At 54.9% G+C, this 26,449-nt stretch overlaps 1 protein-coding gene across 1 annotated transcript in view; it reads right to left on the bottom strand.

Moving 5' to 3' along the window:
- Positions 1-25,378, bottom strand: part of TMCC2 (transmembrane and coiled-coil domain family 2) — a 36,858-nt gene extending 11,480 nt beyond the window's left edge. The window contains 3 exon segments of the mRNA XM_006094830.3: positions 11,839-12,003; positions 12,005-12,391; positions 24,725-25,378. Of these exon segments, the coding sequence (XP_006094892.1) occupies positions 11,839-12,003; positions 12,005-12,391; positions 24,725-24,931 (759 nt within the window). The 5' untranslated portion in view covers positions 24,932-25,378.
- Between the last annotated feature and the right edge of the window lie 1,071 nt (positions 25,379-26,449).

The raw sequence follows: 26,449 nt of genomic DNA, 5'->3' as shown, positions 1-26,449 counted from the left end.
ACTGGGCTTGCCGAGGGAAGCCGGGGCCTGCGAGCAGGGGTGCCGGCGCTCCCAGGCTCTGCAGCCGCCATCTCGCCTGAGGCCCAGCCCAAGGATTAGTGGCGGATTGCTCTGGGAGATTTCCCCCTCCCCTGGGGCTCTCGCACTGCTCCTTCCCATCTGGAAGGAGACAAAAGCGTTCACCAGGCCGGTAGACCAAGCTCTGATGAGGTGTTGCCCACCCACCCTGCCTGTCCCCAAGTCCAGCTGTTGCCATGTGAGTTCAGTGTGCACGGAAGACCTGGGTGTGACAGGAAGCAACTCTAACGCGTGCACCTCATCATTCCCTGCTGTCCTGCACGCCTGGACATACCTCCACCATCACAGCCCCTCTCACAAACAGAGGTACAGTCCACCTGACTCCCTTCTTCAGCCTCCCAAAGGGAGTGGGTCTCCTAGCCAGGCTTCCAGGATCGAAAGCTCTCCAAAGCCAACAGGGCTAGAGCCCAAAGGGGCTCCTTGCTGGATCCCTGCGCAGCCAGCTTAGCCAAGTCCTCTGCCTCTCCCTGCTGCCCTGCCCCCTGGCTTAAGGCACCACCCTCTCAAGGCACCCTCCCTCCTCCAATACCCAGGCTGCAGCCAGCTCACCGGGGAATTCCTCTGCCCCGAGGTCCTCTCCTAGAAATCCACTCTGTGCTCTGGACACCCCTGCAGCTACTGCTCCGCTAGCTTCGGCTTTCCACCCCCACCCCTACCCTCACCCCCAGCAGCACCGCCCAGGCAAAAACATCTAAGATAAAACTTAATGGTAAACTCACAGCAGCCTCTTCCTCCTTGACCTTCATCTTGACAGTACCGGCAGGAAATCCTGGGAATGGCCAGCAGAGGGGGCCAGAGGTTCACAGTTGAGGAGAGCAAGCTGTGAGGAGGGTAGCGGGGAGGCCACAGAGTTCTGGGGTCTGCTGCGTCTCTCTAAGGGCAGCTTCCCATGGCAGAGTCACCAGTCAGAGAAGACATGGGTTCTGCACCCACTTGAGCCTGGTGAGGGACTCCAAAGCTTAAATACTGAGGGTCAACTTGGATCGTGTTGATGGGGTGGTTCCAAGTTCAAGAAGGTGCGAGGAGATAAGAAGGGCCCAGTGTTATCTCTGGGGCCCAGGGCCAGGTCCTGCAGCCAAAACCCCAGGGGCAGGAGTCCCCACCCTGGGCTTGTGAAAACCTTACAAATATTTGCGGTGGCCGATGACTTGGGGTTTGTGAGGACAGGTGCCCAACAAAAACAAAAACACAGATTCTCATTTCTGGGGCCAGCTCTGACCTGAGGTCAGGGGTCAGGGACCACTTCGGCAGCCCCCCATCTATAAAGGATGAGCTCTCTCAATTTTCACTTGACGCCTTGGCACTGAGCACTTGTCCTCTTGCATAATGTCTATGTATAAATAGGCCTGCTGTCCCTAGGAAGGCAGGGGTCAGATGGCAAAGACGCCAGGCCCTGCGCTGCGCCCAGCGTGAGACCGACCCTCCCTCAGTATTTATGTCTGTAAAGTGACTGTGTCATCTCACTCGGCTGCCACAGAAGACGGCCATCTACTGCAGCAGCAATGGAGATGGCCTGGTCCTCACACTCAAGACAACCCTCCCCGGCCCCTCCTCTCTATGCTCCCCCAGGCTAGGATTCCTAACCTCTCCTCCAGGAGCCCCGAGGTGGAGGGGCTGAATGAGCTGAGCCCTGGGGCTCCCCAGGCTGCCAAGGATCATGAAGGCTCAGAAGCACCTGGAAGAGCTTTCTACCAGGCCACACGGTACCACCAAGATGACCCTAAGGAGAGTCACCCCAACACGGCCTCTGGCATCCCCTAATGAGAGGATTCAGCTCCCCTCCAAACACACCTACCCATCAGCACACTAACAAACGCAGGAAAGGGCCGGTGGAGCTCAGGGGTGAAGCAACAGTCTGCTAAGAGGAAAGCAGCAAACAGGAAGCAGCGGTGCCTGCTGGGCAAGCCCGCAGGGGCGATCCCCAATCCTCTAGTCAGTTTCTGTCTGCGTGTGAGGACTGTTCTCAAATCTGCCTCCTGCTCTGGGGTGGGGAAGCAGGCGCCCAAGGCCTCCGGATGGACGGTGAGGGTCCGGGTCTCGGGTCCAGACCTGCTAAGGGACCTTGTTCGAGTCACCAGAGGCTCTGATACTCAGCGTCCACAACAGCAGTGGGAGGGCCCGAGAGGAGCGGGGGGCTGGGGAGGCCCTGGCGGAGAGTGGGCGTACGGCAGGAAGGCACGGCGGTCCCCGGTGCTGGCTGAGACTCAGTGGCACACGGAGGGTGTGGAGCCAGAGGCTGCTGTCAGTCCTCACCCTGCAGCTCAGGCTGTGTGGCCTGGGACTCACTTCACAACTGCATGAGGCAGCAGCACCTACAAAGCCGCTGCCTGGAGGAAGAGGCCTTAGGGAATGAGACCAGGGCATTGGAGTGGGGAGATGGGAAGAGGGGGATGAGCTGAGCCCTGGAGACTTCTTCTGAAGCCCAGCCTTGGTTTTCTAGCTGCTCCCAGGCTGCAGTGAAGGTAAAATGGGAGCATGACACGTCATAGGTTTTACTGAATAGATGACTGGTCACCACCTGTGTATGTACACACACACACACACACACACACACACACACACACACACACGCCACGGTCAGTATAGAAGGCCCCGGAAGACTTTGCCTGGGACAGAAAAAGCCAGGAAAGTGGCTGCTGTAAGGACACAGCTGAGAGTGGCCAAAGGACACAGGAAGAGCTGCAGTGGGTGCTAAAGCCACAGGCTCTGAAAGCACAGGCGCCACAGAGCTCGGTAAGTGCCATTAAGCGTCCTTCCTGGTAAGTCCTGGCCGTCCGCTGGCTGCCCTGCCCCTGCTCCGGGGCCTGGCAGAGACGCAGGCCCCGTCCCGCCACGTCAGTGGGGATGCGCAGGCCCAGGCAGCTGAGCGGTGGCAGGTGGCAGGCCTCACTCTCGCCACTTTTGCAAGTTAGCCCGAGTCCGGGGGCGACAGGTGGGCTCCTGGCACCCTGGAAGGGGACCTGGACGGAAGCCAGGTCCTGCTCGCAGGCTCTCCGCTCTGCATGCCCGGCGGGTCCCAGCCCTCTCCCCACTGGGCTCCCTTCCTTTCGTTTTCTCTTCCCGACCCTTAATTTTCATGCCACGCCCCTTCTTTCTTTAACACTCTCAGTATTAATTTTTTCTTGTCTCTCCCTTTGCCCTTGTGATCATTCTTCAGTCCCCTCCTTCTTGAATCTTCCTACTCACTTTTTTGTCTTGGGAGAAAAAAAAGAAAGCGTGAACCACACATTCTGAAAGAGGGGGAACCTGAGAAGTCATAGTCTGTAGGAGCAAAGTCTAATGCTGAAAAGCAGCTAAATTTAGTAGCTCAGAATACAAGGTGAGGCCTTAAAAAAAAATCTCAGGCACCAGACGAGCTGTGACATCTCTGTTAGGACTGCTCCGTGAAGGGCTCCGGTCCCTAAGGCTCACCTCTTGGACTTCGGGGCTTGGGAAATGGTCAATATTCAGAGGTCTCTCACCTAACACTCACTTTTAGCCGTAGCCGGAAAGTGCATTTTCTCGGGAACCCCAGTTAGCGAGGAGCCTGGCCTCCCTCTGGGGAAATGCAGGAGGAGGAGGTTCACATTCTTCAGGACAAACCAGAGGAACCGGGGCGGGGGTGTTTCCCAGGGGCAGGTGGGCAGGCCTGGCCGAAGGGACTGAAGAAGCAGGCAGCAAGGCCACCGCCCAGAAAGTCATGGGGCGACATCGCATGCACACGCCATGCCACCTTTTAGAGGCTTCCAGGGAGGGAGGAGGCCATCTCTGCCACCCACTGGTCCTTTGCCCGTCTGATGCCAGAGACACTCCTGTTTCCGGAGTCCTCCTGGGGCACCGTCATGAGCCAGATGCTGGGCAGTGGAGAGAACCACGCACCTAGGTCGCTTTTTAAAAAATCAAAACTGGTGCCAGGCAGGTAAAGAGAGGGACGATGCCAAGCGTTTCCTGGCCACTCTATTCTCCTGGCGGAGGGGACCCTGACAGGTCTAAGAGAAGGTGATCCCGAGGAAAGCACTATCTGGGGGCAATTTTTAGGAAACAAAGCACCCTCCACTCCACCCTATTTGCCAAGAATAATTTCAAAGGGCTCCTTTCCATCAAAAGCGGAGGGAGGGTTGAAACACAGAACTCTCAGGCCTCCTGCTGCCTCAAGGGCTCAGAGCTTCCCGGGAGTCGCGGTGAGTGACCGAAGGAGTAACGAATGCGAAGGCACTCTGCACCTGCAGCGTGCTGTGCTGCCCGGGGAGGCGCAGAGGGACGGGCCCAGCAAGCCCCAGGGGCTGGCCCACAATGGCGCTGAGCTCCCGAGGAGTCCTGGGACCCAGCTAGTATTAGGGTGTGGAGCTGCCTCTGCAGTCAGGGAAGAAACCTTATATCAGGAAGTTAATGTTACAGGGCTCTGGTCTTTCCAGGGCAGGCTTCGCCTTTCCAGCCACCCCGAGGAGGCCTCCTGGGCGCGGTATCACTTTGGATCCGAGCTCGCTGTTGTGAGCATGTTGAATTATTCACTAGCTATGGATACTGGCCTCGCTCTGGGGTCCCGGGGGTGGGGTATCTGGAGAGATGGAAAAGGATGCAGTGAGAATCCTCCAAATCCAGACTTGGGTGAAGGTCGAAAAGGACAAAGGAGTCAGGGGCATCCGATCAGCCTCTGCAGGAGGTGGGAAGTGGGCCGGGGGGCACCAAGAACAGTCAGACAAGCTGCTTGCAACACCCCAACACCTGTTGCTGGAGAGAGGAGAGAAGGCTACTGTTCTTAGAAACTTCACTCATTGCCTCCAGCCCCCCTACTGCAAAGCCAGGGAGCCCCTGGGAGCCCAGAAGGAAGGCAATAGGCAGTGTGCACTCCTCTCTGCTCCTATGTCAGTGCCCTCTGCCCCAGAGGGTATAAATAGAGAAAGCCCAAACTGTGCCTATGAAAAGAAAGAAGAGGCAGAGGCGGGGATCAGGTTCGTGATACTGTATTTCCATTGCCTCATCTGGCACCAGAGGGGGCGAGGGTCATGTTTCACATCTCAGGGATGTGCTGGATCAGGGAGGAATGTGCCTATGTCTGGGAGACCTGTGCCAGCTCCCATGCCCCATGCCCACATCACCAGCGCCGGCTCCTCGCTGTCTGGAACCAGATGACAGGGCTCCTCTTGCTGCAGACGGTTATCGCGCTGGCATGGGGGCTGACACCGGACCCTTCCGCGCAACTTCCCTTGGCAGTGCTGGGGCGTGCGTGTCAGAGGGTGCCGAGGCCCAGGCTGAGGCTGACGACCCTGAGGGAGCAGGCTGGGGGCCTGACGGGTGTCGCCCACCTGTGTCTGGGCCGGCATCCTCTCAGCCCTCAGGGGCTGAGCCTGAGCTTAGAGACAAGCAGGTGGCGAGCGCATGACATCAGGTCTCGGCGAGGTAATGTGATGTTACCTAACTGCACCCGGGGACTCTGTGCTCTCAGAAGCCAGAGCTAATCTGGGAGCACTGGGAACTTTCTATCTAGAAAGAAAGTCATGGATGTCAGTGGGGAAAGGATGAATAAAGCCTAATTCCAGGGCCCGGTGCCTGCGGGGACACTGCCTGAGCCCACGATCGGTTCTGAAAGTCGAGAGGAAGCCGCTGCTCATGCCCTCTGGGGCCAGAGCTTTAGGTAAGGGGCAGAGTCCTCATGTTTGGCCCCTCTCCTGACTGGGCAAGACCCTAAAAGGAAAGGGGATTCCCCTGAAACTGGAATTCAAATCAGACCAAAGAGAGAACTTTCTTAAAAATGAAAGTGCAACTGACATACAATATTATATTAGTTTCAGGTGCATAACAGCGATGCAGCATTTATATGCCTTACAGAGTGACCCCCACAATAACATTTATGTAACTTACAAAGGGACCCCCGCAATAAGTGTGACCCTCGGACACCATGCCAAGTTATGACGGCACTATTGATTACTCCCTGTGCTGCGCACGACTTGGCTCGCCAGATACCGTAAGACAGACTGCTGTGGTGGGGCCTGGAGGCCCCTGGGAAATACGGGCTTTTAATCACTGGGATTGGAAGCAAGAGTTTGTGGCAAATCACAGAGCTGCCTGCCTTGGCCGCGGACGCTCTTCTGAGGCCACGGGGCTGGCTGCCTCTGGCCCTGCTCCGTCTGAGGAGCCTCTCCAGGCAGGAGGTGGGGGGGAGAGAAGGGAAACAGGATGAAATCTGGAGGAGGGAAGAGAGACGGCAGCTGTCCTCCCCAGCAACTGGCACAGACTCGAGCAGGTACACGAGTGACTGTGACCAGGAGCAGCGCCACAGGCTCCAAAGCGCATGCATCTGCGCGGACAGGCCGAGGGACCCCTCCGGCCTCCCGTGTAACTTGCCTACAAGTTCAGACCCATCAGCAGGCCGCACAGATGAATGGCCTGGCCTCCCCCAGGGGCCGAGGGGACATGTTTGGAAACCTCTCTCAGCAGAGCCGACCCCACCCACCTTGAACCAGCAGGCTCCCAGACATAAATAAACCAGAGCCCTTGTGCCTGCCAAGCTCTGTCTTCTTGGCAAGAGCCTCAGGCGGGCGAAGGGCGGCCCCTCACCCCCATCCCCCGGAGCACAGAGGGGTGCTTATTTACGCCAGGGCGGAGGGGAAGTCCTGCTGCTGCTGAATCTGGTGGAGGAGTGTCCGGAGCCTCCCTGCTTTAGCTGATGAGCCACTGGTTTCCCCAGCTGGCCCGGGACAAAACCCTTCCACAGGCGCGGGGAGCTGGCCGGTCAGGGCATCATTTCCTCCTCCTCACTCCTCAGCACCGGGTCCTCTCCCCACCCTGCCTGCCTTAAAAGCCGGAGGGGGGGGGGGGGGGGGGGGGGGGCAGCAGGCTGGCCTGTCCGTAAAAGCCCTCCTGCCACTGGGCCCTCTGAAGGCTGCCCAGACACCCTCTGTGAGCTCCCAGCTCCCCACCCCCCCTGCTGCTCCCTGTGCTCAGAGGGCACCGAGCACACTGCACAGAGGGGAAAGGGCGAGCAGGGCAAGGTCAGGGGCTACTGGGCAGAGCTGGCTGTAACCCACACTCCTGCGCTAGCCTCTCCACAGAGCCTCCCCGGGGACACCATGCACAGCCCAGGGGGCGGGAGGAATGTGGTGACAGCTGGGGAGAGGTTTTTGTGGTTTTTTTAAAATTTGTTTTAATCCTCACCTGAGGATATTTTTTCCATTGCTTTTCAGAGAGAGAGAGAGAAAGAGAGAGGGAGGGAGGAAAAGAGGGAAGGAGAAAGAGAAACATCGATGTGAGAGACACATCAATCGGCTGCCTCTTGCACACACCCCGACTGGGGACAGGGAGCAAACCTGCAACCCAGGTGCGTGCCCTTAACTGGGACTTGAACCCAGGACCCTTTGGTGCACAGGCCGATGCTCTACCCACTTAGCCACACCGGCCGGGCAGGGGAGAGGTTGTAAACAAGGCTGAAAGGGAAGCAATGAACAATCCAGACAGGGAAGGAACAGGAGAAAAGGGCCACTGACCCCTGCCAATCCGCTCCCAGGTAATGAAGGCAGGAGGAGAGAGTTACTCAGTTTTCCTGAGTACACATTTTCTAGAAACTGCTGCTCAGCAAAGAAAACATTAAAACAGAGGGTAGGAACTCATCCGCTGAGGCAGCCCATATCCACTGTCGCTGCACCTATGACCAGTGGCTCCCGCTGCAGCCGCGGGGATTCCCAGGAGCAGGCCACACACCGATGGAGACCCAGAAGTCCTGTCACCTGCCTTCTCTGTTCGCCTGCCAATGCCCCAGTGTGCCAGCGGATGCTGACACTGTTTCTCCACTTTATAGATATAAGACAGAGTAGTTACCTTGCTCAGTGTCACACAAATAATAGAAAGCAGAACGGTGAGGCTGAGATGACAACTTTCTTGTTGTTTTAAAGGGACTTAAGGCACAACCTCAAAGACAGCTAACTGGGTTTGAAGAGAACAAATGACAGCCAGACCATATCACCAAGGCAGAACTGCGGCTGGGACTGGGGGCCCCATCCTGTCCCTCTGCGGAGCCCCAAGCTCTCCTCGGGGCTCCAGGGCCCCTACTTTCTTAGGTTGGGGTGGGGTGAGCCTCTCCAGGGCAGCCTAGGAACTTCGGCTGCCTCCAGGGTGTTTTGATAACTCAACCCCCCGAGAGGACTCTGGACGGGGCTCCGGTCAGAAAGCCAGCTGGTGCATTCTAAACAATGGCAAGGGGTGTTGTAGTGAGGGAGGCTTATGAATTAAAAATAGACGCTAGTAATCACCAGGGAGCTTGCAGAGAGCATGTGGGGCTGTGTTTACTCGAGAGAGAAGAATACCTCCTATTCATGCCAGAGACCAGGGGGGAACCACCACAGCTTCTCACACCAACCAATGGCCTCTGGGTCTGGGGAAGTCAGCTGACAGAGCAGGGCCCCCTCCCTGACCTGGAAGGACCCCCCCCCCCCCGCCCCAGGGCCACACCAGTCCCTGGAGGGACAGCTGCAGGTTAGGCAGCTGTGTAACCGAGGGAAATGTCAACAAGGAGATCAAGCCACCCTCCCTGGGCCCAGGCAAACCTGCTCACGGGAGATCTTGCATAAAAACATCAGATCTAGTCTCCTCCCTGCCATGAACTAGCTGGGTACCCTCAGACAAGCAGCCCCTTGATTCCTCTCTCTAAGCCTCAGTCTATCCAGCTGTAAAACGCAGATCACAATGCCTGCCTCACAGGGATGTTAGTAAGAATAACCAGGCAGTGCACGTGACAAAGCTTTGGGGAGCTGAAAGCTTTCAATAAGGATAGAAAACAATCACAGGAACAACCATTTCCCCCACCACCACCCTGACCCCAGTCAGCTCACCCAAGAGTCTCTGGGCCTGGCCTCGGCTGGCAGCAAGAACAGAACCCTGCCTGCCCTCTGGGTATCTCCAGGGCACCGTGAAGGCCAAATACGAGCCACATGGAAAACCCTGGGGAGAAGCTCCCCCCGCCGGTGCTCCCATCAGCAAACATCTACAACCCTCCCAGCGTCCCCCAGGGCCCACCGCCCACCCGCTCCATCTGCCCCAGGGGCAGAGACTACGGGTCCATGTTCTCTCTTATGAAAGTACAGTCGCTGTAGCACCAGAGACCTTCACTTAACAGAGCTGTTCTAATTTGATTTTTAAAATGTATTCGTTGACTCAGCAGTGAGACATGGGCCTGGCTGCCTCACATACAGGGCTGATGGTTGTGCTGGGCCCCTCGGAGCCCCTCCCACCCCACCCCCCACACAAGGCCATGCTACCCTTCTGGAGATACATCCAGATCTCACTCTTGGAACAGACTTCTTCACAGTTGAAACTTTGCTTGCGAATGGTCCAGCACCACCGTTTTAAACACTGTCTACACACTGACAACTCCCCGGTATATGCCTCCAGCCTGGACCTCTCCCCGAGACTCCAGATTTATTCGTCTGATTGCTTAGCATTTCCTCATGGGCGTTTAATAACCATCTCACATGTAGCATGTCTAAAACCTCCTCCGTTTCTACCCCGACAGCCCTTGCCAAATATCTGTTCCATTTGCTGCTTTCCCCCAACTCAGTTCAGGGCAATTTCTTCTTTCCAGCTGCCAGGCCAAAACCACGCAAGCCATCTTTGCCTGCTCCCTGTCGTGCCCCACATCTGTCGGAAATGGATGTAGCTTGATCTCTGAAGCAAATCCAGAACCCACCACTTCTTACCCCCACCCGGCTGCAAGGCATCACCTCCCCTCTAGAGGCTTCCAGCACTTTCTAGCTGGCTCCAGGCTCATGCCCTGGCTCACAGCACGTTCTCCACCCAGCAGCCAGAGTGATCTTCTTGAAAGGTGTCTCTCATTTGTATAAAAACCTTCTAATGACTTCCCATCTCACTTGAGAAAAAAAGTCAAAAGCCTTTTTCCTGGCCTACTAGGCCCTATGTGATCTGTAATCCTCCCTGACCATCTTTTAAAAACCACTCAAAAAAATAAAATGAAATAAAAATAAAAACCACTCAAAAAATAAAATGAAATAAAATAAAACCACTCAAATAAAATTGCCCACCCCACATCACTGCTTTCTCTCCCAGACTACACATGCTGCACCCCCTTCACCAGCTCCTCAAATGCCCTGGAACTGGTTTCTTGCTGGTTACCAGTGGCCCCCGCAGCCCCACCTTGATACTTACTACCCATCTATATCCCCAAACCCAGATCTGACCTGCACCCCGGCCACACTCACTCTGTGGACTACTTCCTCCTCCTCCAAATGCCTTTCTCCTCTGGCTTTGGCCTCCTCTCTCCTACGTACCTGGCTGCTCTGTCCCTAAATGTCAGATCCGCCCTTGGTCTCCTCACTCAACACATGCCCTCCCGGAGTCTCATCTACACCGACTTCAAGCTCAGTGCTGACTTCCGGGGCGCTAGACCCAGCCCAGACCTCGCCCCATGAGCCCGGCTGCCAATTGAAGCTCTGCAGTCAGACAACAGGAAAATTGAATTTACCACTTTCCTCCCAAACATGCTCCTTCCGCCCGTGTTTCCTAACCAGGGAAAGGCCCGTCCCTAAACCCTGGAGCCAGCCTCTCTGCCTTCCCTTCTTCGTCTTCCATATCCACGTCTCCACTTGCACTATTGGTTCTAATGCCAAGTGTCTTCTGACTATGTTTCCTCTCCATGTCTCACTGGCCTCAGTCTACCTGTCAGTCCCCCAAAGTGCTGGTCTCTCCAACCACAATGAGCCCCTAGGACAGTGGTTCTCAACCTTCTGGCCCTTTAAATACAGTTCCTCATGTGGTGACCCAACCATAAAATTATTTTCGTTGCTACTTCATAACTGTGATGTTGCTACTGTTATGAATCGTAATGTAAATATCTGATATGCAGGATGGACTTAGGCGACCCCTGTGAAAGGGTCGTTCGACCGCCAAAGGGGTTTCGACCCACAGGTTGAGAACCGCTGCCCTAGGAGCCTCTGGCACCAGCTTTTGTACACACTGCACCTTCCCTCTCTGGTCCCCTCCACCCAGTTCTTTGCTGCCTAAATTATATTCCTTCTTCAAGACTTAGCTTGATGGCTTCCTCCACAAGGTCTTGGCCAACTCCTCCTTCCCCTCCAGCCTCCCTCTCCTGAAGCTCCCACGGCCTCTATCACAGCCTCATCACCCCATCGGTCCACTCGCCCAGCTGTCTCCCCGCTACTCAGTGAGCTCCCTGAGGCCACACCTCTGGCTTGTTCACTCTTATAGCACAGAACAAGCTACGATAAATACCTGTTACATGAACAAGTTCGCGAAGTACCAAACTAGACTGTCTCCTTGCTGAACGGCACTTCAGGGGTCCCGCCCCTATCTTCTTTGGTTGGTAATAATAACAAAAACGCTACTGTACCAGGCTCCATTCCAAGTATGTTACACACATGAATCCATTTACTCCTACAACAACTCTATTATGATCCCCACTTTCAACTGGGGAGACTGAGGTACAAAGAGGTTAAGTGACTGATGGAGCTGGTGAGTGGCAGAAGCAGGGTTGTGCTCTTAACCACTGCACGTAATTCCGCTCAATACATGTTTGAGGAAAACACACCAAAATTAATATCAGCCTGAGCCTTTGGGATCACCTCTGGCTTTGGCTTAGTCTACCTCTGCCTCCTTCAGGCAGGCAGACTGATCCGCAGGCAACAGGTGTCCAAGCCCACCGTGTGGGGCGCCCAGCTCAGCCCCCAGGTGCAGAACCACCCCCGGCGCCCCGAAACAGCACTTGCCTCTGAGTAGCCCCCCCACCTGAAAGGCCCTCACCTTGTCCCACCTCACCTTGTCCCCGATGCCCTCGGCCTCCTCGGCCAAGAGGTACACATTGCCGCCATCCGCCAGCAGCAAGGCCGTGTCAGTGGTGGAGGAGGAACGGGGCCGGCACTGGTGCTGGTGCAGGATGGCGGCCAGGCTGCTGTCCTGGGGGGCCTTGCGCAGCAGGTGGGGGGCTGCCACGCTGGGGCTCCAGGGAGCTGCTCTTGGTGCGCCGGCTGCTGCCCCCGCTGCTGCCCCCGCCGCTGCTGTGCAAGCTGGCGCCCCGCTTGATGGAGGGCCGGGAGCGGATCTGCTGGAGCACACGGTTGAAGGCGGTGGGCCGGGCGGGCAGGTCGTGCAGGGACATGGCATAGGAGACCCGATGCATCTCGGGGGAACGCTCCTTCTCATCTGGGGAGTCATGGTCAGACACGCCCTGCTGCTGCTGCTGCTGCTGCTGCGGCGGCGGCTGGCAATCCTGAGACGTCTGGTGCTCCCTCTCTCGTGACCGGCGGCGGCTGTGGAACAGGTGCTTCAGGCCGTGGCTGAACATGGAGCCCTCCGAGAGCTGCTGGATTTTCTTAAGAGGGAGAGACAAAGGGCCCTGGTGAGTGGAAAGCTCCTGAATGCCCGGCTGGTGGGCAGACGTGAGGCGTCTGCTCTTGGGAGATCAGTAGCCCCTACAGCTGTCTGACTCTGGAAGACCCTCTGAAGGGCCCATCACACCTAAAGGTCACGCCTTGCAGAAAGGTGGCAGCCCAGACCTGTTACTTTAGTTCCAAAGAAATGCACCTCCATGGCTCCCCACAGGACATTCCCAACCCACACGTGGGGTCAGGGTTACTGATCATGAGATCCTCGTGGCTAGTCTGGGGCACACGCAGGCAGCACGGAGGTGGTTTCCCTCTGGTCTGATTCTCCCCCGTCCCTCAGCCCCTGCCTCATTCTAAGGTAGGTTCCCCTTCAAGCTGCACAGGCTCCTCTAGACCACCAGGCATCCATTTCCAAAGAGGCCTCATTGTGACACTCTGGGAAAATCAGAGTCATACAATCAGGCTCTGCAGACACTGCTAACTGCCCACTCAATATCTTTTCACTTTCCTTCTTAACAACCAAACTGCATAGCCTTCATGCACCCTGCTAAAAATTCTTGCTTCATCAGACTCCCTTGCAGCTAAGAGTAGCCACATGACACATTTTTAGCCAAAAAAAACCCAACAACAAACAACAACAAAAAAAAAGCAAGGTGAGACTCTCTAGAAAGACTTGCTTCCCTAATACAGGTCCTGGCCTTCCTACTTCTTCCCGCCTGGAATGTGGAGGTAATGGCTGGAGATGCAGCAGTCATCTTGCCGCTAGGTGACTGGCATGATATGAAGGTCTGTTTGCACAGAGCCTGAGAACTTGAGGGCCCTACGGAACCACCAAACCAGCTGTGAGTGCCTATCCTGGGATTCCTGCTGCATGAAATAAATAAACCTCGCTTTGTCTATACAACGCTAGTATGATTTTCTGTTATTTGGAGCCAGTCTCGTTCCTGGTATTGTTGACAATAAAATAAACTTCACTGGAGATTCCAGGTCAGTGAGTACATCACATGCCAGGAGGGTGGGACACACCCCAGTTCCTTCAGGACAGAAACTCCTGCACTTGGGACCCCTCCAGACCTCACCCTATGTACCTCTTCCTCTGGCTGTTCCTCCGTGTCCCTTATAACAAACTGGTAAACGTAAAGAAATAAAATAAGTATGTCCAGCCGGTGTGGCTCAGTGGTTGAGCATTGACCTATGAACCAGGAGACCACGGTTCTATTCCTGGTCAGGGCATATGCCTGGGTTGCAGGTTCAATCCCCCATGGGGGGCAGGCGGGAGGCAGCCGATCTGTGATTCTCTCTCATCATTGATGTTTTTATCTCTCTCTCTCTGTCCCTCTCCCTTCTTCTCTAAAATCAATAAAAAAATATTTTTAATCAATAAATAAACTCCTATGGACATACCTTTAGTGTCGTCAGTAATGTGACCACTTCTTTAGCATACGTATCAAAACCTGCTGTCCAAATGAGTGCCTGTCCCCTTACACTGGAACAATCCCAAAAGGCCCCGGGGCCCAGTGAAGCCCTGGCAGCTCTGCTGATGCTGAGCCCTTGCAGCTCTGCCGCTGAGATTCCCCACCTGCTCCCAGGCAGGGCTGCTCAGAGAGGCAGCTGGACCACCGGGCCAGGCGAGACAATGTGTGCTGTCATCCCAGACAGCTGTTCTGTCGGGGGCTGGTTTCTCTGGCCAGGCTGAGCCCTCAGCAGAGCTCCAGAGCCAATGGGAGGAGGGCCGGGACCGGGAGGACCAGGTCAGAACCCACAGTCTGTAACTCCTGGAACTCTGAACCCAGCCATTTGGGGCCCCATGAGCAACATCTGGAGGAGCAGCCCTTCATCGCATGAGGCAGCCTCTGTCATTTCAAAAACATCCCAAAGGATTACACTTCCTGGATTTTCTTTTTTTTTCTTCTAGAAACAAAACTTCCAGAGCAGAAAACTTAGACCGTGTGGAAACCAAAAGACGCCGCCTGTAGATCTGCGTCAGCTGCCCCACGCTCGCTGTGACTCTATCCCCCGCGTTGTCTGTGTAGACCGCTGCACAGACAGCGGTCTGTGACCACACGACCCGGAGCTGTGTAAAAGGTTAGCATTCTCATTTTCACCTCCCTGAGTCTCACCGCAATCCTCCAGGAGGGCGGGGCCCTGGCCTCACCCATCCTACTGACCAGATAAGTTACATCATCAGAACTCACTGTAAACTAACCTTTTGCAGTTTCAATGTGCTTTTCCTCCTGCATCATCTCACCTGATTTTCCCAGAAACTAACAACAGTGACAGCAGTAACATTTCCATTTTTAGACGAGTAAATTAAAGCTACCACCATTCCCTCTCCGGAATGTAACTCCGGGACTGCCCCCGAGTTCAGGCTACACACTGCCAGGTTTCCCACGGGAGTCACCATCCCGCCGGGCCCGACGAGGCAGGACCACCTGAATCCACTCTGGGTAGAACCAACGCGTCCAAGGCAGCCTGGACTGGGGAGCACAGGCGGCTCTGGGCTAGAAAGGGCCAGATTCGCCGTCTCCAGACCAGGCATGAGCCAGGACACCTCCCTCCTCCTTATGCCCAGGCTGATACCAGACCTCCCTCCAGTGCCGTGGATGGGCCAGCTGGCTCTGGCGTTTGTCCAGCTGCTTCTGCCAAAGGGTCACATCCCATATGACCAACTGCCTTTCTAGCATCCTATTCCAGGTCTTTCTCCTCTCCCCACCACTCCTAACCTGGCTTCTCCCACAGTGAGGCCAACCTTCCATATCCACTCAGGCAAAAAAAAAAAAAAAGTCCCTTCCAAAGGTCCCAGCGCCAGGCAGCATTTCCTCTCCCCGCCCCCACTCAGCCCCAGGAAATGGGCGGAGGTGCCATGGACAGCAGCCAGCGCTGTCTGCCACACAGGCCTTGCATCCTAACATCCTTGGTCCGCTTATTTTTAATATTACACAACAGCATTTTTCAAAGTGCTTTCCAACTGATGCTGTCATTGCAGCCTGGTGCCAGCCTACCCTCAGGAAGGAGGAGTGACGGGTACAGCAGCAGTGTCTCCGTTTCGCAGGGGAAGACACTGAGGCCAGCACCGCTAAGTGGCTCATCCAAATCACACAGACAAACCCCCGGCTTCTGAGGGACTCCCCTGCTCACACACTGACCCCACCCTAGAGCGGACACGGTGGCTATCTGTCTCCCGGGACAGTGGCAAAGGCAGGTTCAGAACAAAACCAACGCCTGGGCCAGGAGGCGCACGGCCCCCGGAACTGAGTGGTAACTCTATCCGTGTCACCAGTAGGACCTGGGCAAGACCTTCGACGCTGTGGCTTCGTGTCACACCTCCCCACCTGTGTGGCAGGTGAAGGGACGCAGGACCTCTGGCCCAGCAGCGTGAGGAGTCTGCTCGAGCCTGTGGTAGGCACGAAGGAAGGGAACAAAGAAGTCCAAGGATAGTGGGGGGCAGGTGAGCTCCACACGCAAGGGCTTTTTCTCACAAGGTGCAAGGCAAGAAAGCAGGGTGGCGGGCCGGGCTGCTTCTGCACGTGGGTGCCAGGGAGGAGGTGGTGAAGGAGTTTTGATATAACATGGTGTGTTAAAAAACAACAATAACAACTCAGCACATCCACAGAACCAGTCTTAAGTTTGGGGAACGAGGAAAACCATGGTGACTAGCTGGAGGGAACTTAGCCACCAACGCAGCAGAAGGCACCACCTGCTCTGACTAACAGGTTCCAGCTACTAAATGTCACTTGCTTTTCCACACGGACTTTTGCTTTTTCCCCAGCGGCCAGACACCAGTTTTGGGGGCCAAATGAAGCCTTGTAGTAGGAAAAGAGCTGAGATGTTTCAGAGTCAGAGGTGGGCACAAACAGAGGTTTCCTGACTCACAAGAAAAAGCAGGGTCTACCTGCAAACAGCCCAGAGGCTGGAAGTGAGCAGAGAGAGAGCTTCCGGCGTCAGCTGCCTATGCACGGGGAGAGAACGAGGGGAGGGTGCTGCCTCCTTCCCTGGAACTCTCTCTAAGGGCAGGAAGGACCCCATCTTCTTTGGTGACATCATCCTCTCCGGAAGAAAGGGAGGACTCGATGGCTTCTGAACGATCCTTCCTGAGACGCCTGTGGTCTCTGAACAGCGAGGCTTCATCTGTTGCCCTCCCTGGGTGTGGGTCCCCCAAAGAGGAAGTTCGCTCCAAAATCTGCAAACACAGCTGCATGAGGCCAAAAGGAAAATGCTTCGAGGTACAGAGTCCCTGCCACCATGTGATGAAAAGTAGCCGAAGTGGCTTCTAATTCCTACAGGTCCCTGTGCTCCTAACAACTCCCAGAAAAGCTGAAAGCATCTTGCAAAGTCACACTAACCTACAGCTCACGTATCCCACCTGGCAGCTGACTGCATGTCCCTTCCTCACGCTTGGGTCTGAAACTCCCTCTGCCCCCCACAAAGGTTTGGCTGTGAGGGTTCAGGGGGGTGACTGGGTCACAGTGAGCCTCAGTGAGCCTAAGTCGCCAACGTTTCTCTATTTATAGGGTCTCTATGGAAACGGGGCCAGCATTAGAGAGCTAATCGCTGTAAAAACCCACAGAGTTCTACTATCTGGGATGCAAAGTGAATTGCAGAAGTCTCCAACTGCTCTTCAGAAGCTTTGGGTGGGGACCCCGGGATTGGAGGGGGGCAGGAGCTGCCACCCCAGGTCTGGCACCAAAGAGCACAAGGAAGAGTTTCTATTAGAAGCACAGTGATGAAAGGCTTCGTGAATCATTTCTTCTCCAGCATCAGAGCTGACATTAAAAAACAGACCTCAACTCGGGCAAATGATTTCCCCACTCCCAATTTTATTCTAGTTCCTCGTTTCCTTAGAGCAGCGGTTCTCAACCTGTGGGTCTCGACCCCTTTGGGGGTCGAACGACCCTTTCACAGGGGTTGCCTAAGACCATCGGAAAACACATATATAATTGCATATTGTTTTTGTGATTGATCACTATGCTTTATGTTCAATTTGTAACAATGAAAATACATCCTGCATATCAGATATTTACATGACGATTCATAACAGTAGCAAAATTACAGTTATGAAGTAGCAACGAAAATAATTTTATGGTTGGGGGTCACCACAACATGAGGAACTGTATTATAGGGTCGTGGCATTAGGAAGGTTGAGAACCACTGCCTTAGTGGCTTACAGAATTCTGTCTAGAGCAGCCGTGGGCAAACTACGGCCCTCCGGCCGGATCCGGCCCGTTTGAAATGAATAAAACTAAAAAAAAAGAGACCGTACCCTTTTATGTAATGATGTTTACTTTGAATTTATATTAGTTCACACAAACACTCCATCCATGCTTTTGTTCCGGCCCTCTGGTCCAGTTTGAGAACCCATTGTGGCCCTCGAGTCAAAAAGTTTGCCCATCCCTGGGCTAGAGCCAACACAAGGTGGGACAGTGACCTCACCAATCGGGTCATTAGGCAGAACAGACTCAACATTCACCAGCATAGAAGACTGTGATTCAAATTACCTGCATGGTGTGCCCTCTCCCTGCCTCCCCCTCCGTAAATCCCTCTCTGACCACACCATCTGCAGTGAGCTCACCGCCCCCCACCCCTGCTCTGAACTCTAGACTCTAGCCCAGTGATGGCGAACCTATGACACGCGTGTCAGAGGTGACACGCGAACTCATTTTTTTGGTTGATTTTTCTTTGTTAAATGGCATTTAAATATTTAAAATAAATATCAAAAATATAAGTCTTTGTTTTACTATGGTTGCAAATATCAAAAAATTTCTAGATGTGACACGGCACCAGAGTTAAGTTAGGGTTTTTCAAAATGCTGACACGCCGAGCTCAAAAGGTTCGCCATCACTGCTCTAGACGCAGTGGTTCTTAACCTTCTGGCCCTTTAAATACAGTTCCTCATGTTGTGACCCAACCATAAAATTATTTTCGTTGCTACTTCGTAACTGTAATGTTGCTACTGTTATGAATCGTCATGTAAATATCTTATATGCAGGATGGTCTTAGGCGACCCCCGTGAAAGGGTCGTTCGACCGCCAAAGGGGTCGCGACCCACAGGTTGAGAACTGCTGCTCTAGAGAGCACATGATCTGCAATTAATCGTGTCCTGCCTCATGCTATGGCTTCCCCCGCTTTCTCAAAGTCACCCAACTTTTCACTGGCTTTTGGACGAAATTCACAATGAGAATATGTGTGAATGGAGGACAGGACCTATATCATCTGTATCTTAATGTCCCTAATATTACCTGGCAGAGACCTCAACACAAACATGGCGAGTGCTACTTAATTATGTTTATTTTCTGAGTGGAACTATCCAAGTCTACGAAAGTATCTTTAAAAGGTCATTTCATCCTTAGGCGGGCCGCTTTTTCTGGTGTCTAACCCAGATCCCTCCTGCTGCATTTTAAACCCTGGTCTGAGTAACTGACAAGATCCAGCTGGCGTGGAGGCACGTGACAGACCCAGGGCCCCAAAGTGTTCACTGTCTCCACCCATGGCTCAGGTGGGGCTCGGGTCCCCACTGCCGGCTTTGTTTTCCAGGGCGGGCGTCCCTCAGTTAACTTGGCTGAAATAAGGAAGCCTTTCGCCATTTGGTTTGGAAAGTCAAGGGCTGTCTTTCTCACATAATCACGAAACGTACTTGCTATCCCTCAACAGCTTTGCTCAAACTTCTTAATAAGGAGAGAGGCTGACCCGTTTGGCTGGCTGAGGTGGACCGGTCAAGCCCCCGTTCTAAGAAGGACCCTCCTCGTCTATGAGGATGTCAAAGGAGATGCCATTTCCTACAGGAGCGATGGAAGTGGAGATGGGTTTTAAGTTGGCCTCCAAGACCATCACTGAGAAGCCAGCTGAGCTTTTTCCCAGCCCCGACACTCACATTTTTTTTAAAACTTCAACCCCAAATTCAGATCCCAGCAGATGTTTCCATTCCTTGAGGGAGAGATTCTTGTTAATGGGATTGGCAGTTAAGACACAAGTAGATGCACTGAAAGGACATTCGGTAAATACTGAGCCTGCAGGACCGTTCCCACTAGAACCAGGCAGCTGGGAATTGATCTAGAACACACGTGGCAGGAGAACAGAGAGCTTCTTTGCCACATGCTTTCCCATCGGGCACTGGTTCCTCCTGAACCTACGTACAGGGCTGCTCTGAATATTACTGAAGATGGAGGGGATGCGAGTGGGGCAATTCCAGGCCTCGGGAGCCCTGCCCTCCTCACATTAAGTGCAGGTGGGATAAAAACAGGTGATCTCGCCCTAGCCCAGTGGTTGGCAAACTGCGGCTTGTGAGCCACAGGCGGCTCCTTGGCCCCTTGAGTGTGGCTCTTCCACAAAATACCAACTTCTGCCCATGGGCCACGAAGTTTTAATCGCACTGTACATGCGAGCCCGCACGTGGTATTTTGTGGAAGAGCCACACTCAAGGGGCCAAAGAGCCGCATGTGGCTCGCAAGCCGCAGTTTGCCGACCACTGCCCTAGCCGGTTTGATTCTGTGGGTAGAGCAGCAGACCACAGATCCACAGACTGAAGGGACCCGTGTTCGATTCCGGTCAAAGGCATGTACCTCAGTTGCAGGCTCGATCCCCAGCCCGGGCGTGTGCCAGAGGCAACCAATCCCTGTGTCTCTTTCACATCGATGTTTCTCTCTCTGTGTCTCTCCCCCTGCCTTCCACTCTCTCTAAAGAAAAACAATGGAAAAATATCCGCGGTGAGAATTAACAAACAACAACAAAAAAACAAACAGGTGACCTCACCATTCTTCGACATCCTCCACCGGCCCTGACTACTTACAGGGCTGGGAAAACAAGCGCCATCCCCGCCAAAAAGGATGCTGCCCCTAGAGGCACCTGGCACCTGCCATTTCACTTCCCATCCAGAAAGCCCCGGTCTTCTTGTTTGATAATTAACATCCCACCCTTACTTTAACATCTTGCTCTCTGTCCACCTCCCCCGGAACATCTTTTCCATGTGCTTCTGACTCCATCGTATGATGCTTGAAGCACCTTGAAACTCATGTGTCCTTCAATGGGTGGCTTTTTCTTGCAAGTACTCCATCCTGTTTGACTGGGAGCTCACCTAGAGGCAGAAGCAGTGCCTGTTGCCAAAGAACTCATCTTCCATGACCTTGCTCTTAGGTCTACCTCAATCCTGCCTCCCCCAAGGGCCCAGCTCCCACCTGAGATTGCAGGGGTCTCCACACCTCAGCATCTCACTTCTAAAGGAGAACCAGGAGCCTCAAGGTGCAACCAGGCCACACAGCCACACGCTGGCCATGGGAACCTCCCCTTGAGTCCCAGAGCGCACACTCCTTCATCCCGCCCACATTCCTATGAATAGCTTGTCTCCTCCACTGAAAAAGGGGAGAAACCCAGACCCGTTAATTTTATGAAAACCTAAGCCTTAAAAAAAGAAAAAAAAGTAAAAGAAACAAAAAAACAGAACAAGAAGCGGAGTTTCTTGGGAATGCCAACGTTCTCTTTCTTGACTTGGGTAGCAGGGAGATGGGGTGTTTGTTTTGCGATTGTTACTTAAAGCATACCTATCTTTTCAGACACTTGTGTATATGCATGTCGTATTTCACAGTTTAAAACAGTGCCTTTGCCCCTGAAGGCAGGCGTTCAGTACCTGTGGACCGTGCTCCCTTCTCCAGTGGGCCCCGGCAGGAGAGCTGAGAGAACAGGGCCGCCGTGGGGTGCGGGCTGGAGCGCAGCACTGGCCAGTAAAGGCGGGGGAGCGGCTGTGACCTGCCCTCGGCTTCTAATTGCTTTTCCTGGTCTTCCTGCGTGGAACCAGTGTATGGTGGGAATGAAAGCACATGAGCAGGAACCCAAATGGGTCTTGGGTCAAAAGCACTTTGAATAATGGAATTTGGAGCCACCCCCTGTTTCTTCCTGGAAAAATATAAATACTGCCCAGAAATCCCTGGGGAAATTATTCGCAGGGGCTTTTGTGAGGGAAAAGAGAACCTCCAGGGAAAGGCTTCTGGCCGGCACATCCAGACCCTTCCTTTCCGGAAATTCCTCCTGCTACACCAGAAGGGGGGGGGGGAGAGGGGGAGGAGGGGGGGCCAGGGGAGGGGGGAGGGGGGAAGGGGAAAGAGGGGAGAGGAGAGAAGATTGGGGGTTTCCTCCCCTGCCTTCAGCTTCTGAACTGCATCAGGACAGGACCAGGGACCTGTGCTTAGCCACTCCCCCCCAGCCCCCCAGCCCCCCCACCTCCACCCCCGACCTCAGCAACGTCTACACCTGCTGTATTTGTAACAGGAATGTGTGCTGCACGTCCCTTTCTGCCGTTTTCCCGAGCTCTGCCCCACTCCCATTCTCCCTGGAGCTGGGCTCCTTGCTGGAGAATTCCCGTGTACTTTTGGTCAGCCAGCACTCTCTGTGGCCAGCAATCCTGGCATCTCCTAGCAGGGCTTCTGGGAGCAGCAAAGGACCGGATAAGGATGACCGTGCAATCAAGACATGAGCTCGAGGGGTTCGACAGGAACCCAAGCCACAGAGGGGAGGGATGTGACTTCTGGATTGTGGCTTGAGGAGTTGCTCAGAGGGCCCCCACACTAGCTGCATAAGCCTCCTGTAGGGCAATGTTCATTTTCAGGTTGTCAGTTCGGGCTTTACGATGGCTCTTAAACTCGTTAAGACTGTTGCTTAACTATTTCCCCTTCTTTTCACTGGCCCGCCTCACCCCATAATCACAGATGCAGGCCACAGGAGCAGAAGTTTACAGTGCAGAGGGAGATGCTCCACAAAGCCCAAGGACCGAAGGGCTGAAGGATGGAAGGATGGGGAGGGAGACCAAAGGCTGCCACTGGTCAGGGCATCGTTCAGATCTCTCTGGCAAAGACCAAAATGCTCTCTTCTCCCCACCCCCTCCCCTCAGTGGAGGTGCTTCACAGAACGCCTCTTACTTTCTTTGCCCCTTTCTCAAGATGACTTCCTCCAATGCACTCAACCCATCACCATGCCTGCAGCTGTCACAGAATATACAAGTGGGACTGAGGGACCAAAAGTGCCCTTTCTCCAAAGTTTAAGATGAAAACAAAAGCAAACAGGAGCTGCTGGTCCCCCTGGGCCAAACACAGGTGTGCAGCAGGGGGTGTTAAAAATTAAACGTGCCCCTTTCTGGTACTGCCATCAAGTCGAAAACAACTCAGCTTCGACTCCGTGCTAGACAGAGCCAATGGTGGAATTTTTCCATCGCTGGGAAACTGTGCCAGCATGGGAAAACAAGTCTGGACACATTTAGTATTTCTAGTCCCTTTCTCCAGAAAAGGGGCTCAGAAAAGTTGAGTGATTTGCCCGAGATCACACAGCAAAGCAAACTGCAACAGCCCCCAAGTTCATGTCTGGCTCTGAGGTCCCTCCTGTAAACATGTGTGAAAGCAGACAGAGATAAACACCCTGCCTGCCTCCCTGTGCTCCCACCAGCAGGCAGCAGCTCTGTTTTCTACTCCTTGCTGCCAACCTGGGTCCACAGGGCTGGGATCCGCCTCAGTGTATGTTTTCTCGGGGGTGGGAGTGGGAGGATCCAACTCCTTTTGTCACACCTGGTGTTAATTTTGGTTCAGGGGAGTTCAGCATTCAATATCAAATGTAGAGGTGTTGCTATTTTTACCGCAACCAGAATGAAGGTGGAGAGAAAGAGAGAGAGAGAGAGAGAGAGAGAGAGAGAGAGAGAGAGAGAGATTATAGAGTGAGGTGAACCAGCTTCTTAAAGTAGCTTTATCTACAGAGGCAGACACTGCAGCCCTCACACCACAAACAGCCCATCTTGGGGGAGGGGGGGGTGCAGGGATGGAGGATGAACGGAGCCCACAGTTTCCACTGCTGGCCTAAGCTAGGGTGTGGGGGGCTTCCGAGCTGCTCTTTCTGGACTCAGGCTGAGGGTCCACCTGATTAAGGAATCAGAGTTCGCTGGCCAAACTCATCTACGGCGGCCCGGAATGAAGCTGAAGCCTGCAGCAGAAGGCTGGCCCCTCCCCACAACAGCATTCCGGGCATCCCTGTCCCTTCCCCATCTCCTTTAAAATAGGACCCACACCTCCTGAGCACACAGGGTGGGCTCAAGGGTGACAGCGGGGCCAGGCCCCAGCGTCCTGTGCACAGCCTAGCCAGCAGAGCTCATCTTCAGACATGAGGCTAGCCCCAGACGGGCAGCAGAACCAGAGGTCACATTCGAGTAACTACTACAATTTTTTTTTAAATTACACACAAGGAGCTAGCGGTCCCCCTCCTCACCCCTCCCCCAAGGAACACAGACAGGTAACACACAGGTAAGAGCACACTCACCTGCGCTCAGGCCAAACGAGGAATGTCATTGGCTTATTCTGCTGAGCTCCTCAGTGTCTGCTGCTATAGGATACAGGCTTTCCTGAACATAGCGAGTCCGTTCACTCCCCTAGTCAAGACCTCGCACCCCGTCTGGAGAAAATCTCCTCGAGGCATCAACCTCCAAGGCATCTAAGTTCCTCCCTTGGGCTGACATCTCGCTCAGTCTGGAGGTGAGCTGGCTGGAGAAGCCTGAGCCTGCAGTCCCCGCTCCAGCAAAGGTGCATTTATTTATCGCAGCTGCTGTTTTCATTAATACAGAGACATACTCAATACAGCTCGGTAATTTTCTCAGCACCCTCAGGCTGGAAAATAAACCACTCCTCCCCGCCCGTGTGATCAGCTCTCTCCGATTCTGGTTCTAGCTGCCGGCTCAGCATGTGTGCAACTTGAACCGAGGCCCCAAACCAGCCCAAGTGCTGGGCCACCTGTCAGTTCTCCACCCGGGGGTTGGTTCCACAAGCAGGCACGGAAGGGATCGCCACGCACTAGCTTAACCTCTGGCTCCACCTAACGGCAAGAGATCCACACTCCCCTTTCACAGATGGGCAAACTGAGCTTCATCCAGAAAGGTCTCCAAAGGAGGAAACTAATTCAGCAAAGAAGACGAACGGTCCTGTTTGGCCTTCCGCGCTGTCATTTTCTCCCCCTGCCATCTCACAGGACGGAAAGTGGGTGTCAACATTTTGGTTAGCATCTTGGATTTCTCCAGCCCTTTGTCTGAGACTAAGCACTTCACACATATCTTTCAAACTATCTTTATGGGTGAGTCACTAGAAGGTCTGCTGAATAATGAGGAACAAACACAGAAGCCTGAAATGGAGCCGAAAGACAAGAGGCACAAATGGTACCTGAAGTCCAGCCCCGGGTTCTGGCCCAACATCCTCTCTGACCTTTGCCTGGCTTTCCCAGCACTCGCATCCCGTTAAAGCACTTGGGCGCGGGGCAGGGGAAGCTAAGTCGTCGGCTGGCCCGGCCAGGGGAGGGTCTGCGCTCACCTTTAAGTCGGGAGGCTTGCTCCGGGGTCCCGGGTTGGGCGCCGACGCAGCGCCCGCGTCTGAAGTTGGCCCGCCGGCAGAATTAGCACCCATGGCCAGCCCGGGCCGGGGGTCCGCGCCGGGCAGGTGGCAAACGGCATCTTCCAGCCCCGCTCCATCCTCCTCTCCCTGCTGTTGCTGCAGCTCGTCCGATTTGCACCTCTTCATGCTGTATGTGGGTCGGCCCGGGGAATCTGTCCTTCCGGGGAGCCGTCTTGGGGGGAGACCGCACCCCCTCTTACACTCTGAAACGAGGCCCAGGGTCTAAATGACCAACGAGGGAAGGAGTCGACGGAATACAATTTCTTGGATCGAGAAATAAATCTTTAAAGGAGAGGGAGGGAGGAACGAGGAGGGGAGCCTTGGTTACAGCTTGGAATAGTTCCCGACGACCTGGAGCGCGGAGGCAGAGCACAGTCGAGGCTGGCCGGCGGGAGTCCTTGGGCGGTCATGGCAGCGGGAGGGGGAGGAGGGTGGCCCCCGGCCCCCGAACTTTCTGCTTCAGGGCGCGGGCCGGGCAGGGGAGCTGAGCAGCGCAGCGCATCCCCCTGGGTTGGCCGGGCTCTGGGCGAGGCAGGGCAGGGGGGCAGCCGGCCGGGCAGGACCTCGGCGGCCGCCCTCGGCGCCGGCTGGGGCCCCCCGGCCCTGCCCCCGGCCCTCGCCCCGCATGGGACCGGTCGCGGAGCCTGCGGCGCGCGGCGCGCCGAGCCTCCTCGCTAACCGCCCGCGGCCCGCTCCCTGCCGGCGCGCCGCCTGCTGCAAAGCCGCGACCGCAGCCAAAGCCAACGGCGAACGCAACCTACCCGGCCCGGCGCCTCCGCCTGGCAGGGGAAGGCGAGGCAAGGAAGGAGTGACAAGGGCAACGAGCCAATGGGAAGCCTGCAGGGCCGAGGGGGCGTCGCGCAGCCACGTTTTAGGGTTGGTTGCACGGTGGGCGCCCCCAGAAGTCTGGAGGGCTCTGCCCGGGCGTCCTGGCATTGCGGAGAGGGCTGCGGAGTAGGGGCGGGGACAGCGCGCCACCCCGGGACCTGGCTGACAGATGCTGCAGGGAACCTCCCAGGAAAGACTCTCGGGATTACCCCCCACCCACTCAGTTTTATTTGGTGGGGAGGGGCGCAGTAGGTATGCTTATCATCACTGCTTTTTTCACTCTAACTTTGCACATTATTTGCATACTAGAGTACTGGTGCACGGATTCGTGCACCGGTGGGGTCCCTTGGTCTGGCCTGCGGGATCAGGCTGAAACCGGCAGTCCAACATCCCCCGAGCGGTCCCAGATTGCGAGAGGGTGCAGGCCAGGCTGCGGGATTCCAGTGGTGTGCGAATCCATGCACCAGGACTCTAGTATGCATATAAGATCTTTGGTTAATCTCTTCTCACCCTCCCCCCTTCCCTGCTTCCCTCCGAGATTCATCAGTCTGTTCCATGTTTCCATGCCTGTGCTTTGAGTGTCTGCCCCCTGGTGGTCAGTGCACATCATAGCTACTGGTCAACAGTTGAATGGTCGGACAGTTGGACACTTAGCATATTAACCTTTTATACATATAGACTAGAGGCCCAATGTATGAAATTCGTGCAAGAGTAGGCCTTCCTTCCCCCGGCTGCCGGCACCAGTTTCCCTCTGGTACCTAGGACCTGGGCCTCCCTCCGGCCGCCAGTAGGCACTGGGCACCAGGGTTTCCCTCG

This window comes from Myotis lucifugus, unplaced genomic scaffold (genome assembly GCF_000147115.1).
Source record: "Myotis lucifugus unplaced genomic scaffold, Myoluc2.0 scaffold_145, whole genome shotgun sequence".
NCBI lineage: Eukaryota > Metazoa > Chordata > Mammalia > Chiroptera > Vespertilionidae > Myotis > Myotis lucifugus.
This window is presented reverse-complemented; position numbering and strand designations above follow the sequence as displayed.